The sequence below is a fragment of the Lissotriton vulgaris genome, chromosome 5 (genome assembly GCF_964263255.1).
Source record: "Lissotriton vulgaris chromosome 5, aLisVul1.2, whole genome shotgun sequence".
Classification (NCBI taxonomy): Eukaryota; Metazoa; Chordata; class Amphibia; order Caudata; family Salamandridae; genus Lissotriton; species Lissotriton vulgaris.
In genome coordinates, this window is record NC_141693.1 from 2,028,578,765 (window position 1) to 2,028,596,134 (window position 17,370).

General features: G+C 50.3%; 1 protein-coding gene across 10 annotated transcripts in view; it reads right to left on the reverse strand.

The window, feature by feature from the left end:
• Positions 1-17,370, reverse strand: part of GOLGA2 (golgin A2) — a 375,277-nt gene that overhangs the window by 240,657 nt on the left and 117,250 nt on the right. For all 10 annotated transcript variants that reach the window (XM_086924918.1, XM_086924916.1, XM_086924923.1 and 7 more), the window contains one exon: positions 4,282-4,320. In XM_086924918.1, coding sequence (XP_086781044.1) covers positions 4,282-4,320 — 39 coding nt within the window. The remainder of the gene's footprint in view (positions 1-4,281; positions 4,321-17,370) is intronic.

A 17,370-nucleotide genomic window follows, 5' to 3' on the forward strand; every position in this document is an offset into this window, starting at 1 on the left:
CCTGGTGCCCTGGCTTTAGGGATATTGTTCAAAATTTTGGTGATATCAACTTTGGTAAAGGAAAGGTAATTTGTGCCCTCTATAGCTTTTAACAGAGCCTCGCTCTCTTCTCCCACCTCGTCCACAGCGGCAAACTGAGACGCATAGTGAGAGACCCAAGCGTTGGGTGAGACATAGTTGGTAGGTTCACCCCTTTTTATCCCCCTACCCCATTTGACCATATCCCAAAAGGAGCACATAGATCTTTCTTTACTAGCACTCAGGAGCTCTCTCCAGTATTCATTGTCCCAGTCACTTTTTGCCTTAAGTTGTATTTTCTTATACGGGACTCGGGAGGTCTTGATCTTAGCTTTGTCTTTGGTTTTTACTGCATCTGATAGGGCTCTATATGCATCCCTACAGGATTTACCATACCATTGATCCTCCTTTCTTGCTGGCCTACTCGTTTTTTTGGTCACCTTTTTGACGAAAAAAGATCTTAACTGATTAAAAAAGCGGTCATGGATCCGACTTGTATTTGACACGATTGCCTCCACAGTGGAATTATTCCTTAGTTCTACTATAGCATGACCGGTCAGGTCCCTCATAGCATCAATACCCTCTACATTCATCACACAGCTTGCCCATCTGATTCGTCTATGGTTATTTGAGAGGGCTATTTCCACACAATCACCCAGACCCTCACGTTTTAGCAAATCAAATAACCTGAATGACAGGATTAATGGGTTATGATCACTCTCTACCCGTTCTTCTATCCGCATATCATCCATTGTAGACCAATTCTCCTTATTTGTAAGGATGTAATCTATGCGGCTATGGGATGTACCGTTGTTAAAGGTAGAGGCACCCTGTTTGTCGGAACCCATTCTTCCATTAGTGACACGTAACCCGTGCTCTACACATAGGACTTTAAGTTGTAGTGCTGCCTCGGACCATTTTTTAATGAGACGCATAGTGAGAGACCCAAGCGTTGGGTGAGACATAGTTGGTAGGTTCACCCCTTTTTATCCCCCTACCCCATGGGTGGTATTGTCAGCTGGGGGATCTTCCAGATGTAGTCCTCTTCCACTGTAAGATCCATATCATAACTGTCTAGGGGTTCGAAACAGCAATTAAAATCACCTGCCACAATAATATTACCTTTTGAGCGATATCGCTCGAGGAGAATATCTAACTGGTCAACTGCTTCGGTAGATTTACCACCAGGGAGCCCCCTGCAATAAATATTAAAGACCAGAAGGTTCTTGAAGTCTGAGCTTTTGAACTTAATTAGCAAGATATCTGGGCTATTTGAGTCCAGCTGAGTAACAGTATCTGCTATCTTGCTTAGCCCATGTCTGCAAGCCTCCCTTCGGTATTCCCCGTAAGCTAGAGACGGCAGAAGTGTAAAAGTTTAAATATCCTGGCTTAAATTCCGGAGTTACCTGCCAAGTTTCCTGAAGGAGAATTATATCCTTATCTTCCAAAAAAGCTAACCAGTCCAGAGATGTTACCTTACTTCTCAACCCTGCCACATTCCATGACACCAAAGTTGATAAAGAAAAATTCATGCGATCAACTTTGATTTGTTGGTCAACGCTAGCCCTGCCTTCTTTGGGTAGTAAGACCCCTGAAGGACTAGTCTCTAATGCCTCCTGACTGAGATCAATTTTGTTTTGTACTATATTATCAGCCATACAATCCTGTGGTTGGTTAGAGCCATTAGTCCCTTGCAGATCCGCTGAGATGTTACAATTACCCATTGCGTTGGTCCGGGGTATGCGAATATCACTTGTAGGGGCATCGCTATGAGCTATAGTGTCATCTATTCCACAGGCCTCAGGTAATCTAATACATGCCGTATTGAGATCCCCCAGGAGTCATTTAGGCCTGACAAGATCCCAAACCTATTTCCTAGACTGATCCCCCATTCATTAAATGGAGCACCCGCACCCCACCTATTCATCATGGTGTCCCACCTTGGCCCTGGAGTCTTTGGATACGTCACATTTTGCCGCTCACCATAAAAAAACTTTAAGGTGAGGGGAACAATAGTGCCACTCCTGCATTGAGGGGGGAATATGTTTGATAAAACATTGGGGAGCACAGCCGAATGGGAAAAATTCACCACTACGGAGTCTTAAACTTTTTCGGTCTGTTCCCTATCCAGGCTGTCCTTCTAGCCGACGTAATTTCCCCTGCTAACGGCTGTTTCCCCCAAGGGGCCATCTGCATATTACCTGACAGCCAGTGCAGCGCCTTACTAGAGAGAGATGTTGGAGTTTCTGGCTGCCCAGGTACCAAAGGTGGAACATTTGCCAGTACCAGCACCAAAGGTGAACCTTCTACTATAAATTGGGGAGAGTCGGTTTCCTGACTAGATACAGGTTGTACGGTTGGTATTGGCAAAACCTCCTTTCTTACTACTGGGTGAGTATCTACATTTACTGGTCCCTGACCAGGGGGGATAATTGCTGTCGAACTCCTCTGTACAGCTACCACACTCCCACCATTCTTTCCAGATGTAGCTACCAGATTTGAAACCAGAGTTGATACATTACCAACCTCCTCATTAACCTTAGTCTGAATCCCATCCAATTTTTTCACCTCAGCAGTGAGTTTATCAATTTTGGCCACCATTGGTTTAATAATAGCTTTAATTTTACACTCAATCATATCTGCTATGCTAGAAAATAGCTCATCATCCATAATATGCTTTATGCTGTCCTCCCCAACATCCATAATCTTATCCTTAGTTTTCCTTGGTGGTGAAGCCCTTTTCCTCCTTAACCCTGAGCGTAACCCTCCCCGCTTGGCTTGGGTCTTTTTACTGTTCTAACTGTCGTGGTTTCCTGCTCTACGGAGGAAAGGTCATCTTCTATGACATGGGCATGGGTCTCAGGATCGGAATCATCAACGCTTCCTGGATTGGTTTCAGGGTCAATTTCTAAGTCAACTGCTGGGAGTGCGCTTTGATCATGTTTGTCACTATCTTGAAGATTGGACTCATGAGCGTCACTACCAGCAGCCTGTGAAGATATGTCAACCACAATAGATGATTGGGATGGACTCATAGCAGGGAGAACTGGGGATTGGCTTAGTCCTAATGACTGTCGCCTTCCGCTATTGATTTTCGTTACCACTTGAACCATGTAATTATCCATCGTGTTGGATGTAGTTGGAGCTAATTTTTTTCGGCATCCTACACAATTACAAGTTAGCACTCAATAGGATAATGAAAGTTTATAGCCCACAATAAACAGTACTTAAACTAGTAAACTAGGAAAGGCGAAAACACAGCAACAACAGTCCTCTATAAAATGTAATAAAATTAGGCAAAGAGAATATTACTGCATGTAGATTCCTTGGGCTTGATAGGGGCAAAGTGGTCGGCCCAGTCCAGTCACGGCCTGTCTCGGACTGTCTAAGACTGTCCGCCCGTCCCGTGCTCCGTCCCGCACGCGTCCCGCTTCGCGGAGCGCCTAGACTGCTCTTGTAGCCCTCAACAGGCAAGGGGGCGTAGCCGCTGCGGGAAGAGGCTACAGCTGTTTCAGATGCCTCGCAGTCCCGCAGCGGTAGAGGATGAGGTTGAGCCGGTACAGCGCTTGTGATGTCCTACAGCCCCAGCAGCAATATGAGCAGGATTCCCAGTCCTCCGCTAGTCCGGGCAGCAAGGCTTTCAACAAGTGAGTGGCACATTCACTTTAGCCTCTTCCTTGGTCCTTTTGCAGGGCTGGCTATGAAGAGATTGTGGCCTGTTCAATTTTCTTCTCTTTCACTCCCGACTCTTTCCATTCAGGGGCTCTCTCTTCAGAGTCTCCTCACTGCTTCTCTATAGCCATCTTTGGTTTTCCATTCAGCCTTTTTCTTCTGCTCTAAAGAGAAACAGCTCCCTTTCTGCCTTAAGTCTCTTTTTCTAAGCTCTCCTTTGGTCCCTGTGCAGAGTTGCCTCTAGAGAGGTTGGGGCTACCCCTTTTTCTCCTCCTCCACTACCCACTTGTTCCCTTCAGGACCCTGCTGGCCAGCCCCTTCTCATCTGAAGTTACCTTAAGTTCTTCCACTCTCCCCTCACTTCCCCAGCTCCGACTCTAAACGGATTCCTCTAAGCCTCCCACTCTGCTATAGCTTACTATGATCTCTCTGAATGTCCCCAGTCAAAAACCTAATGGACAGCTCCCTTTTCGTCTGGTCCACTCAGTCCTGATCTCCCTTTGGGCCCCCTCTAACCTGCCTCCGTCCTTTTCGGACTTTCCATTCCTTCCCTACGACAATAGCCCCAGAAGACAGGATAGACCATCTTACCTTCTCTAGCTGACTGGTCACCTCGAGGTTCTGCTGCTTCTGAAACCAGGAAGGACAACAGGAGCATTAATAATAAACGTGGATGCATTGAACCTGCTTTACATTTAAAAAGGCAAGTGTAAACTGGGGCTGAGCGCAGTCAGAGGACATGCAGCAGTTGGATCTAGCGCCACAGTAACACACACTAATATCAAGCAACAAGTGATTACTAGAAACAAGATTCCAACATTGGAAAGCCCCCCTCCAGTCCAGGCAGACTGGCAGGAGACAGAAACAGCACTCACTATCATGCTAGGGCAAAGCACTACCCTTAACCCGCTCACAGCTCCCCTGGGCCATGTAGCAGGGAAAGAACGAGCCTACCGAAAGTACGGGGCACTGAGGTTGCTACTGGAGTTGACTATAGAGGAGGGAGAAGAGGAGCACCCAAATGTAAAGATTGGCAGAACGATCTAGTTTATTGGCAGGACCAACTGACCATTTATATGCAGAGCCTCTGATGCCTAGATCTCATCCCAGAGACATGGGACCCCTTGAGGGCTTACCTTCTTACTCAGAAATGAGATTCTTCCGGTGGGGATGTGCCTCAACTGTCACAACACACCACGAATGCGCAGTTAAGATATCCACTAGTAAAGTATGCACTGCTCGTTCAATTCAAATCAGGTGTTTGTTAAGCGCGACTACTCACCGGTAAGGGTCTCAATTCACTGAGAGTGTGGGGGAGGGTTCTCAGGTTCCAGTCCATCAAAAAGGGACCCAGGAGACAGTGTGAACGTGGGTTAATGAGGATAGGCCTTTTATGTGTGCCTGTTAGACCTGACACCCTTGGCGTGGTTTTCCCCCCATCTTTTTGCCTCTGACCTCCTGTATTTTTGATGCTGTGCTGGATTTCGTTTTTGCTGGTGTAGATGCTTTGGACCCTCTGCCACTGCTGATCAGTGCCAGACTGTAAGTGCTCCCTCTGTAAATTGTCATATTGATTGGGTATACCGGATTGGCATATTTGTATCACCATGAAGTCCCTAGTAAAGTGCACTGGGTGTGCCAAGGCTGGTGATGACAGATGCTACTAGTGGGCCTGCAGCGCAGATTGCGCCACCCACATAAGTAGCCCTAAAATGGTGTCTCAGGCCTGCCAGCGCAGGGCCTCTGTGCAGTCAGTGGACTGCCATGTCCGCCTGGCCAGTGTCCCCACTGGCTGGGCCTAACTCTTCCCTGTCTGTGCACATCAGTCTCCCCTCTGGAAGGTTCAAGGTACCCCCCTGGGCAGGGCGCAGTGTATGGGTATGGTAGAGCATGTACTAGTGCAGGTAACATGCTCTGGTAGTGAGCAGCAGCCATTTTGTGTGCTCACCACTGCAAGGTTATCTTGCTCCATAGATTAACATGGGGAGGCTGGTCCCAATGGATACCAGCCTATCTTCCCATAGGAACAAGATAGGACATAAGTGAGTGATATCTCTGAACTCAGAATTTAATAACACATCTTTTAGGAAAGGTGGTTTTTAAATTCTGTGTTTGAGAATAGTACTTTTAGAAAGTGGCTGTTCTCTTGTCCAACCTTTCTGTGTGCCTGGGACTGTTTGTGGATTGACTGTCTGGGTTGAGGATGACAGGGTCTGCAGAGCCCCCAGGGGGTTATCTGAGCCAGCCCGTGGATGAAAGGCTGCATCTGCTGCCAAGGAAGTGGGAGGAGATAGCACCTGATAGTAAAGGGCTGTGCCTGCCTGACCACAATGCTGGCTCCACCCCCCGCTGGGCGACTGTCACCTCTGTCCCTGATACTGCGAGAGAGAAGTTATGTTATGTTATGTTATTTATTATTTGTTAAGCGCGCATACGCCCAGGGGCTTCTTGGCGCTGGTGAGAGAGTCAAACATAACAGTACATAAAAGAAATACAATCACTATTTACCATAGGCCTGGGAAAAAAGAAAAGTTTTAAATGCCTTCCTAAAAGCAAGGAGGTCCTTGCTATGTCGCAGAGTCAAAGGGAGGGAATTCCACAGTGAGGAGGCTAAAAATTGAAAACTACTGCCTCCCTGACGTTTCTTTTTGAAACGGGGGACCTCAAGTAGATCTTTGTGGATTGATCTCAAACTGCGCGAAGGTGTATATTTGCGCAGTAGTGATCTAAGGAACATAGGACCCTTACCCTCCAGAGCCTTAAACACAATGCAACCCACCTTGAAAGTGGCTCTCTGTTCCACAGGCAGCCAGTGCAAGGTCTCTAGTCCATGTCTGATTGATTCCCACTTAGGGACTTTGCAAATAAGTCTCGCAGCTTGATTTTGCAAGTATTGCAATCTTTTAAGTTGACCAATAGGCGCCCCCAAATAGAGGCCATTTGAGAAATCAATGTGGGACAGGACTAGAGCACTGACTGTCTGAATTAAGGCCAGACCTGTAAGAAGATGTGCTATCTTCTTGATCTTCCTCAGTTGAAAAAACCCCGAGGAGACCACAGTTCCGACTTGACTCACCAAGGTAAGGTCCTCACTAAGAGTCACTCCCAAACTTTTTACTGTACGGGATTTTTTTGGAGGCGAGCCCATGTCCGATGGCCAAAAACTAGGACTCCAACTGATCTCACTCTTCCCAGGTAGAATGAGCTCCGTTTTTCCCGGATTTAACTTAAGGTGGTTTAGAGACATCCACCTCTGGATAAAAGACATGGTTGCTCGAAATTCATCGGCAGCATTGTGGGAGTTTAGCACAAAGACCAACTGCAGGTCGTCTGCATAATTATATACGTCAACCTTAAACTCTCGTAGAGAGAATAACAGTGGCCGCATATACAAATTAAATAATAAAGGGGACAAGGAGGATCCTTGAGGAACCCCACAAAAGGAAATTTTTTTAGGGGCTGTGAAGGAACCTAGTCGAACCGATTGGGTACGTCCAGAAATAAAGGACTTGAGCCAGGCCAAGGCCGAGTCCCGAAGACCGGCCTGTTCGACACGGTTGACCAAGATGGTATAGTCAACCGTGTCGAACGCCGCAGACAGGTCCAATAGCACCAAAGCCTGGTGCAAGTCTCTGTCAGCGTTAGACCTTAAAGTATTCTGAACGGCCAATATCACTGCCTCAGTTGAGTGACCAGGCCGGAAACCTGCCTGGTTGGGTTGTAAATACCCAGAGGCTTCCACAAAGCTTGATAGGCAGTTGGTTACATGCGCCTCCAAAATTTTGGATAAGTAAGGCAGTAACGATATTGGTCTATAATTAGAAAGGTCCAAGGAATCAATACCAGGCTTCTTTTTCAAAGGAATCAATAAGGCCTGTTTAAAACTATTAGGAACATTCCCTGACGCGAGGGAGTTGTTGAGCAGTGGAATCAGGCTACTTGGGAGTGCCCGACCAATTTCTCTCATTACTTGGGGAGGGCAGGCATCCTGAGGAGATCCTGATTTAACTCTAGTGAGCAAATCTTGAAGGGTTTGGTGAGTGATTAAAGGGAAGGAGTGCAAGGTAAGAGGGTTTAAAAAAGTGTCGTCTATCGGGGCACAAACTGGGAGCTTGGATAGAGTGTCCTTAATCAGCACTATTTTGTCATTAAAATAGTCGTTCAGCGAGTTGCAGAGCAATTGTGAAGGGACAACCGGGGGAGAAGTTCTCTCATCATTGCACAACTCAGTCACAATCCTGAAAATTTCCTTCGACTTGTTGGTGGCGTTAAGTATTTTAGAAGAGAAATAAGCAGTTTTGTGAGTGTGCAACGTTTTTTGGTAGGCTTTGCGAGTGGAGCAGTAAGCGATCCTTGCTTGAGGACAATAATTAGAGCGCCATGTTCTTTCTTGCTGCCTCACTTCAAGTTTTAGTTTCCTCAACTCCGGTGTGAACCACTTATGCGCATCCGCGCCGCGTGAATTATCAAAGCGAGTGAGGGGAACACAAACATTAATGGCCGAGTTTAGCCAGTCTTGAAGCCTACAATCGGCTGTCTCCACATCTGAGCTCTGCTCTGGCAGAGTAGACTCTAACAGATTTAAAAAAGCTGACATGTCCAACGAGGACCATTTCCGAGTCAGACTGGTAGCCTTCAGCTTAAATTGAAGAGCTTTCACAACACAAAATGAGAAACTGATAGTAAAATGATCAGACCAGCTACAAGGTTTAATATCAATAGAATCAATAGCTAGATTCAATGACCAAAGTTGATCGAGACTGTGGCCCTTTTGATGGGTCTGAGTATCTATATATTGTATTAAATTCAGAAGGAAGCCAGGAAACCCCCAGAGCCCCAGCAACACCCAGAACTGGTTTGGACCGGGCTCAGGGCCCACTTGCACAAAGACTTCAAAGGACTTCAAAGACTTTTGGGGGTATAAGAGAAGGACCCCTGACAACAGAAAATCAGATTCTACAATTAAGAGGAACCTCTGCTAGAAGAAGGACTGCTGAAGAACTGAAGGAAGATTGCCTTGCTGTGTGCTCTAAGGGCTGACCTGTTCTGCTGTTCAACTGCAAGCTGAGGAGAAGAAGGGGACTTTGCTGTGTGCTGTGACCCTGCCTGCTTGAAACTACAGAGACTTTGCTGTGTGCTGTGTCTTCTGAACTGAATCTCCAAGGGCCTGAGAAGAGCTGGCCTCCTGTTTGGAACCCAGGGTCAAAGGTTCCTAAGCTTTGCCAAAGAACTGCTGAGGAGATCGTGTGGTGGATTGCCCAAACGCGTGTTTCCTAACTGCCAGCTGTGTGGAACGATCGCTGTGCTCATCGGCACAGATTCAGGGGGTGAGGAGAGGCCGTGGTGTTTTACTGTGTCTAGGATCCCCCCTGTTGATCTGCTGGTAAAGAAACAGTCTGCCCGCGATCTACGGCCCCAAAAGGACTCTTGCCGCCAAATCACCGACGCGGCCCGGGGCCAGAAACAGCCTCTGTAAATTGCCTCGGTGTTCAGGAGCTGCAGCAGCGAAGATCGGAGCCGCCGCGCTCCCATTGGCTGAAGGAGCCGAGCCCCCTTGCTAACGCCGCGACGGGATTGGCCGGTGCGCCGCGGCGTCATCCTTGTTGCCGCGCTGTGGTTGGCCGAGGAGAGAAGCGTCATCGCCAACTTATCCCGGGAGCCGCACTGCCATTGGCTGACTCCCGGGTGTGTCCAGGGGCTCGTCCCAAACGCCGCGACAGGATTGGACCCCGTCATCGGGACCTCTGAAGTGCCGAGCGATCACCGCCGGGACCGGGGAAGACTGACCCGACCTCGCCGAGGGAATCCCTGAAGTGCCCCCAGCCCCCGGCCTGCCCGTCTCTGCTCGGAGCACCGAGCTCGCTCCCCGCCGCTCCCCGAAGGACTGAGAGCGGGCGGAGAGGCTGCTGAGACCGGCCGGGGCTGAGAGCGAGTGCGCTCTGATCGGCGAGGTGCACAAAGGAGTCCCCAGCATTCCGGTGAGGCGCGCTTGCAGCGCTTAGGGCCCCTGGCTTTAGGGGCTGATGGTCTTGGCTAATTTACCCACCGGCATTGTTTTTTTTACTGCTCGTTTTGGAGGGCGGAACTAAGAAGCGCAAAGCATTATTTTAGTGCGGATTCACAAGAGACTTGAGACAATCTATATAAGAACTTCCTAACAATTTAACTGCAACCATTAAGATTAAGTGCTACATTCTTGAAGAAGTGATTATCGTGCAACTGCTTTATTTACCTTGCTGAAACTAGATAAAGATATATATTTTTATAAATATACTTACCTGTGTGGTCTCAGTTTGTGGTGGATTGGGGATTACTGTTGTGTTAAGTGCATTTATTACACACATTGCCTTGGGGATAAGCCTGCCTGCTCGCGCCAAGCTACCTAGAGGGGGAGCAGGGGTTATCTACTGTGTGTATTCCTTCACCCTGACTAGAAGCAAGGGTCCCTACTTGGTCTAAGGTACTTACCTCTGCCAACTAGAGACCCCCAGATCTAACATTGTTGGACAGCGGTGCGGATTTTGAACTAATAATTGCACTTGACCTGCAGTGATTTCTTGTACATCACTAGTCTAGTTTAGCAGCACAGGTTGCACAGGATTTTTTCTTTTTGGTGAAACCTTTTTTTTTAAAAAAAGGTTAGGAAGCATCATGTCTCAGAAAGCTGTGAGCGAAGTAGCGGAAATGGAATTTGAAATTCAGGAGTTGCTCATCTACAGAAAGGAGCAGCTAAAGCAATTCTGCAAGCAGCTTGGATGCCCAGTGAAGGGCAGCGCAAACAAGGAAGAGCTACAGAAAGCTCTAAGGGCCTGGTGGGAGGCCAAACATGTTGTCTCAGAAGAAGCTACTGAAGTGGGAGGCACACAGGAGAATGCTTTTGTATCCAGTGATTTGCCAGTGAGGTCAGCATCTAAGGTTGGCAGCAACCACTCCAGTATGGTTATTTCTCCAGAGGAGCTGGAGGATAATGAGAGAGCTAGGGCCCATGAGATTGAGCTTTTTAAACTCAAAGCCCAAGCAGAAGAGAGGAGACTACGCCTTGAAAGTGAAAAGAAGGCGGAGGAGAGGGGGAGTGCTCTTGCTTTTGAAGAGAAGAAACTCCAATTGGCTCATGAGGTGAGCATGAGGGAGCTGGACATTAAAGCCCAACAGGTGGGGTCCAGTCCTAATGGTGGCAGCGCACAACCAGTACAGGCGGGTAAAGTATACATACCAAAGGATCTGGTGCAGAATTATCAGAGGGGTGAGGATATTTATGCGTGGTTTAGATCGTATGAACTTGCCCTAAAGATGAATGAAGTGCCTGAGAAGAGTTGGGGGGCAGGTTTGTGTAAGCACTTTGAGGCCTCTGGGAGGGATGTCTTGGCTCCCTTAGAAGCAGCAGGTACTTTATCCTACCCCGCTATGAAGGAGGCTTTATGCCTCAGGTATGGGCTCACGCCAGAACAGTACCGCCAGAAGTTTAGGAACTTCAAGAAGCTTGAATCAAGTACTTGGGTGGAGTGTGTGAGTATGTACACACGTGCACTGGAAGGTTGGATAAAGGGCAGCAAAGTTACTGATTATGTGGGGTTGTGTCACTTGGTTAGTTGGGAGCACTTAAGTAGTCTATGTGTTCCAGAGCTGCGCCAGCATCTTTTAGACAGCAAGTTAACTGATCCCAGAGAGCTTGCTAAGGAGGCGGACCGCTGGACTAGCACAAGGGTCCACAAGGGGGTGGTAAGTACCCCAGCCAAAGGTGGACAGGGTCCCCAGCAGAAGAGTGGGGGGGGGACACGGGTAATCAAAAGGAGTCTTCTAAAGGGCCCCAAAATAGTTCCCAGGAGAAAGTGTCTCAACCCCCCAAGTCTAAGAAGGCCTGGCCCCATAAGGGCAAGCAGGACAACAGGCCCGCGCCTACCTGCTATTCATGTAGGGAGGTGGGGCACATTGCCCCCAAATGTCCAAAGAAACCTCCAGCACCCACTGGTGCTCCAACTCCGGCGTTAGCCAGTGTAGCTTTGGGAGGGGATTTGATTTCTAGTGGGGAGGAGGGGTTAGCAGTGATGACCCTTGTCTCTTTAGGAGACCAAGAGATGGCCCAGGAAACCTTGCTGCCCTTAAACACTAAAAAATATGGGCAGAAGGTGACCATCAATGGAAAAGAGATAGAAGCTCTGAGAGACACAGGGGCCAGTGTGACATCTGTCAGGTGTCAATGGGTGTCTGAAGAGCAGATCATTCCCAATGTACTCCGTCCTGTGGTGGCAGCTGACAGTTCAGTGCGCCTCTGCAAGTTGTCACGTGTTCCATTTGAATGGGGAGGAGTCTCCGGTATATTGGAAGTGGTTGTAAGTGATGCCTTGCCTGTAGATTGTCTATTAGGTAATGACCTGGAGAGCTCTCCATGGAAAGATGTGGAGCACAGGACTCACTTGGAAATGTTGGGCTTGCCTGCGTGGATCTGTGTGACCACGCGTGCTATGGCAGCCAGTAAGGGTGGACTAGCAGAACTGGAGCCTGGAACAATGGCCCAGGGACCTGCCAAGAGAGGAAGGGGTAGAGGGCGTGGGAAACCAGCCCCCACTGTTCCCACGGTCCAGGAGGAAGCAGAACCTGAGGGGGATGCCCTGGAACCTACAGGGGAACAGGTGGCCGAACTGGGGGAATTGCCTGAGTTGTCCCAGTGGCAGCAAGAGGGTGGTCCCTCCAGGGAGGAATTCTGCCAAGCTCAAAAGGAGTGCCCTTCCCTCATTGGTGTGCGGCAGCAGGCTGCAGACCAGGCAGCAGGCCTGGGGTCCAAGGAACATTTGATCTACTGGGAGGATGACTTACTTTATAGTGAGCCTAAGTTCGCTGAGCCCGGTGCAGCCCGTGTGCTGGTAGTACCCAAGCGCTTCAGGAACTTCCTACTGGGTCTGGCTCATGACGTGCCTCTCGCAGGACATCTGGGGCAAGACAAGACCTATTACAGGCTTGTCACCCACTTCTACTGGCCCCAGATGAAGAAGCACGTCGCTGCCTTTTGTAAGTCTTGCCAAACTTGTCAGGCCAGTGGCAATAGCGGAGGGAAGTGCGTGGCACCCCTCCAACCCTTTCCTGTGGTGAGCACCCCTTTTGAGAGGGTGGGCATTGACATCGTGGGGCCCCTGGACCCCAAGACAGCCCTAGGCAACAGGTTTATCCTGGTCTTGGTGGACCATGCCACCCGGTACCCGGAAGCAGTCCCTCTCAGGACAGTCACAGCCCCTGTGGTGGGCCGTGCCTTAATGGGGATCTTTGCCGTGTGGGGTTCCCCAGAGAGGTGGTTTCTGACAGGGGTACAAACTTCATCTCTAGGTACATGAAGTCTCTGTGGGAGGTGTGTGGAGTGACATAAGTTCACCACTCCTTACCATCCTCAAGGAAATGGGTTGGTTGAAAGATTCAACCGCACCCTGAAGGGCATGATTATGGGCCTAGAGGAGGCCATGAGGCGGAAGTGGGACGTCTTGTTACCATGCCTGTTTGCATACAGAGAAGTGCCTCAGAAATCCTTAGGGTTCAGTCCCTTTGAGTTGCTGTATGGCCACCCTGTCAGAGGGCCTCTCACTCTGGTGAAGGAGGGGTGGGAGAAATCCCGTGGGAAAACCCCTCAGGATGTGTTCAGCTATGTGCTGGCCATCCGCAACCAGACCAAGCGCTTCAGGAAGCTCGCCCAAGAGAACCTGGAGGCTAGCCAGGAGGAAATGAAGAGATGGTATGATCAGAACACCTCTCTTGTGGAGTTCCAACCTGGTCAGAAAGTGTGGGTGATGCCGCCGGTGGAGCCTTGCGCGCTCCGTGACAAGTGGTCTGGGCCATATGAGGTGGTGGAGCGCAAGAGCGAGGTTACCTACTTGGTTAACCTGAAGACTCCCAGGCAACCCCTGAGAGTGCTGCATGTGAACCGCCTCAAACCCCACTTTGAGAGGTCAGACGTGACTATGCTCATGGCTACAGATGCTGGAGGGGAGGAGGATAGTGATCCTTTCCCTGACCTCCTGGCAGCCAAGGAGCAAGATGGATCCGTGGATGGTGTGATACTCTCACCCACCCTGACCCCAGAGCAGCAGAAGGACTGTCGCCAAGTCTTGGGTCAGTTCGCCCCCCCTGTTCTCCCTGACCCCAGGTGTCACCAACTGGTGCGTCCACGATGGGACACTGGAGATAGGCTGCCTGTGAAACAGAAGTTTTACAGGGTGGCTGAAAAGGTAAGAGCTAGCATCAAAGAAGAGGTTTCCAAGATGTTAGCGCTAGGGGTAATTGAGCCCTCCAGCAGCCCCTGGGCTAGCCCAGTGGTCTTAGTGCCTAAGAAAGCTGCTACCCCTGGTGGCCCCCCAGAACTCCGTTTCTGCGTGGACTACCGTGGGCTCAATGCGGTCACCAAGACTGACGCGCACCCCATCCCCAGAGCTGATGAGCTGGTGGATCGGTTGGGAGCTGCCCAGTACCTGAGCACCTTTGATTTGACTTCAGGTTACTGGCAGATTGCCTTAACTGAGGGGGCCAAGGAAAGATCAGCATTTTCAACGCCAGAGGGCCACTTCCAGTTTCGTGTCATGCCCTTTGGGTTGAAAAATGCCCCTGCCACATTCCAGAGACTGGTCAACCAGGTATTAGCAGGGCTGGAGGAATTCAGCGCAGCATATCTGGATGACATTGCTGTGTTCAGCTCCACTTGGGAGGAACACTTGCAACACCTCTTCGCAGTGTTGAAGGCTCTGCAGAAGGCAGGCCTCACTATCAAGGCCAGTAAGTGCCAGATAGGGCAGGGATCTGTGGTGTACTTGGGACACCAGGTGGGGAGCGGCCAGGTGGCGCCCCTACAGGCGAAGATTGATACCATTCTGGCTTGGGAACCCCCCAAGACCCAGACTGAGGTGAGAGCCTTTTTAGGTCTCACCGGGTATTACAGACGGTTTGTCAAAGGTTATAGCACCATTGTAGCCCCTTTGACAGAGCTGACATCTAGAAATCAGCCCAGGAAAGTGAATTGGACCGAGGCCTGTCAAACTGCTTTTGACGCCCTCAAAACTGCCATGTGCACAGCACCGGTGCTTAAGGCACCTGACTTTTCAAGTGAGTTCATTGTGCAAACTGACGCTTCAGAGCAAGGCGTGGGAGCAGTACTCTCACAGGTCAATGATGAGGGTGGAGACCAACCAGTGGCTTTCATTAGTAGGAGGCTACTCCCCAGGGAACAGAGATGGAGTGTGATTGAAAGGGAAGCTTTCGCTGTGGTCTGGGCCCTGAAGAAGCTGAGGCCCTACCTGTTTGGGACTTACTTCCGTGTTCAGACCGACCACAGGCCCCTCAGATGGTTAATGCAGATGAGGGGTGAGAATCCAAAACTGTTGAGGTGGTCCATTTCCCTATGGACTTTACGGTGGAGCACCGCCCTGGTACAGAACACGCCAATGCTGATGGTCTGTCCAGATTCTTCCGCCTTAGTGATGAGGACTCCCAAGAGGTTGGGTAGTTCTCCCCACTTTCAGCTGGAGGGGACACGTGTTAGACCTGACACCCTTGGCGTGGTTTTTCCCCCATCTTTTTGCCTCTGACCTCCTGTATTTTTGATGCTGTGCTGGATTTCATTTTTGCTGGTTTAGATGCTTTGGACCCTCTGCCACTGCTGATCAGTGCCAGACTAAGTGCTCCCTCTGTAAATTGTCATATTGATTGGGTATACCTGATTGGCATATTTGTATCACCATGAAGTCCCTAGTAAAGTGCACTGTGTGTGCCAGGGCTGGTGATGACAGATGCTACTAGTAGGCCTGCAGCGCAGATTGCGCCACCCACATAAGTAGCCCTAAAATGGTGTCCCAGGCCTGCCAGTGCAGGGCCTGTGTGCAGTCAGTGGACTGCCATGTCCGCCTGGCCAGTGTCCCCACTGGCTGGGCCTAACCCTTCCCTGTCTGTGCACATCAGTCACCCCTATGGAAGGCTCAAGGTACCCCCCTGGGCAGGGTGCGGTGTATGGGTAAGGTAGAGCATGTACTAGTGCAGGTAACATGCTCTGGTAGTGAGCAGCAGCCATTTTGTGTGCTCACCACTGCAAGGTTATCTTGCTCCATAGATTAACATGGGGAGGCTGGTCCCAATGGATACCAGCCTATCTTCCCATAGGAACAAGATAGGACATAAGTGAGTGATATCCCTGAACTCAGAATTTAATAACACATCTTTTAGGAAAGGTGGTTTTTAAATTCTGTGTTTGAGAATAGTACTTTTAGAAAGTGGCTGTTCTCTTGTCCAACCTTTCTGTGTGCCTGGGACTGTTTGTGGATTGACTGTCTGGGTTGAGGATGACAGGGTCTGCAGAGCCCCCAGGGGGTTATCTGAGCCAGCCCATGGATGAAAGGCTGCATCTGCTGCCAAGGAAGTGGGAGGAGATAGCACCTGATAATAAAGGGCTGTGCCTGCCTGACCACAATGCTGGCTCCACACCCCGCTAGGCGACTGTCATCTCTGTCCCTGACACTGCGAGAGAGAAGGAAGCCCGGAAACCCCCAGAGCCCCAGCAACACCCAGAACTGGTTTGGACCGGGCTCAGGGCCCACTTGCACGAAGACTTCAAAGGACTTCAAATACTTTTGGGGGTATAAGAGAAGGACCCCTGACAACAGAAAATCAGATTCTACAATCAAGAGGAACCTCTGCTGGAAGAAGGACTGCTGAAGAACTGAAGGAAGATTGCCTTGCTGTGTGCTCTAAGGGCTGACCTGTTCTGCTGTTCAACTGCAAGCTGAGGAGAAGAAGGGGACTTTGCTGTGTGCTGTGACCCTGCCTGCTTGAAACTACAGATACTTTGCTGTGTGCTGTGTCTCCTGGACTGAATCTCCAAGGGCCTGAGAAGAGCTGGCCTCCTGTTTGGAACCCAGGGTCAAAGGTTCCTAAGCTTTGCCAAAGAACTGCTGAGGAGATCGTGTGGTGGATTGCCCAAACGGGTGTTTCCTAACTGCCAGCTGTGTGGAACGATCGCTGTGCTCATCGGCACAGATTCAGGGGGTGAGGAGAGGCCGTGGTGTTTTACTGTGTCTAGGATCCCCCTGTCGATCTGCTGGTAAAGAAACTGTCTGCCCGCGATCTATGGCCCTAAAAGGACTCTTGCCGCCAAATCACCGACGTGGCCCGGGGCCAAAAACACCCTCTGTAAATTGCCTCTGTGTTCAGGAGCTTTCGCGGCGAAGATCGGAGCCGCCGCGCTCCCATTGGCTGAAGGAGCCGAGCCCCCTTGCTAATGCCGCGACGGGATTGGCCCGTGCGCCGCGGCGTCATCCTTGTTGCCGCGCTGTGGTTGGCCTAGGAGAGAAGCGTCATCGCCGACTTATACCGGGAGCTGCACTGCCATTGGCTCACCCCCGGGTGTGTCCAGGGGCTCGTCCCAAACCCAGTGACAGAATTGGACCCCGTCATCGGGACGTCTGAAGTGCCGAGTGATCACCGCCGGGACCGGGGAAGACTGACCCGACCTCGCCGAGGGAATCCCTGAAGTGCCCCCAGCCCCCGGCCTGCCCGTCTCTGCTCGGAGCACCGAGCTAGCTCCCCGCCGCTCCCCGCCACTCCCCGAAGGACTGAGAGCGGACAGAGAGGCTGCTGAGACCGGCCGGGGCTGAGAGTGAGTGCGCTCTGATCGGCGAGGTGCACAAAGGCATCCCCAGCATTCCGGTGAGGCGT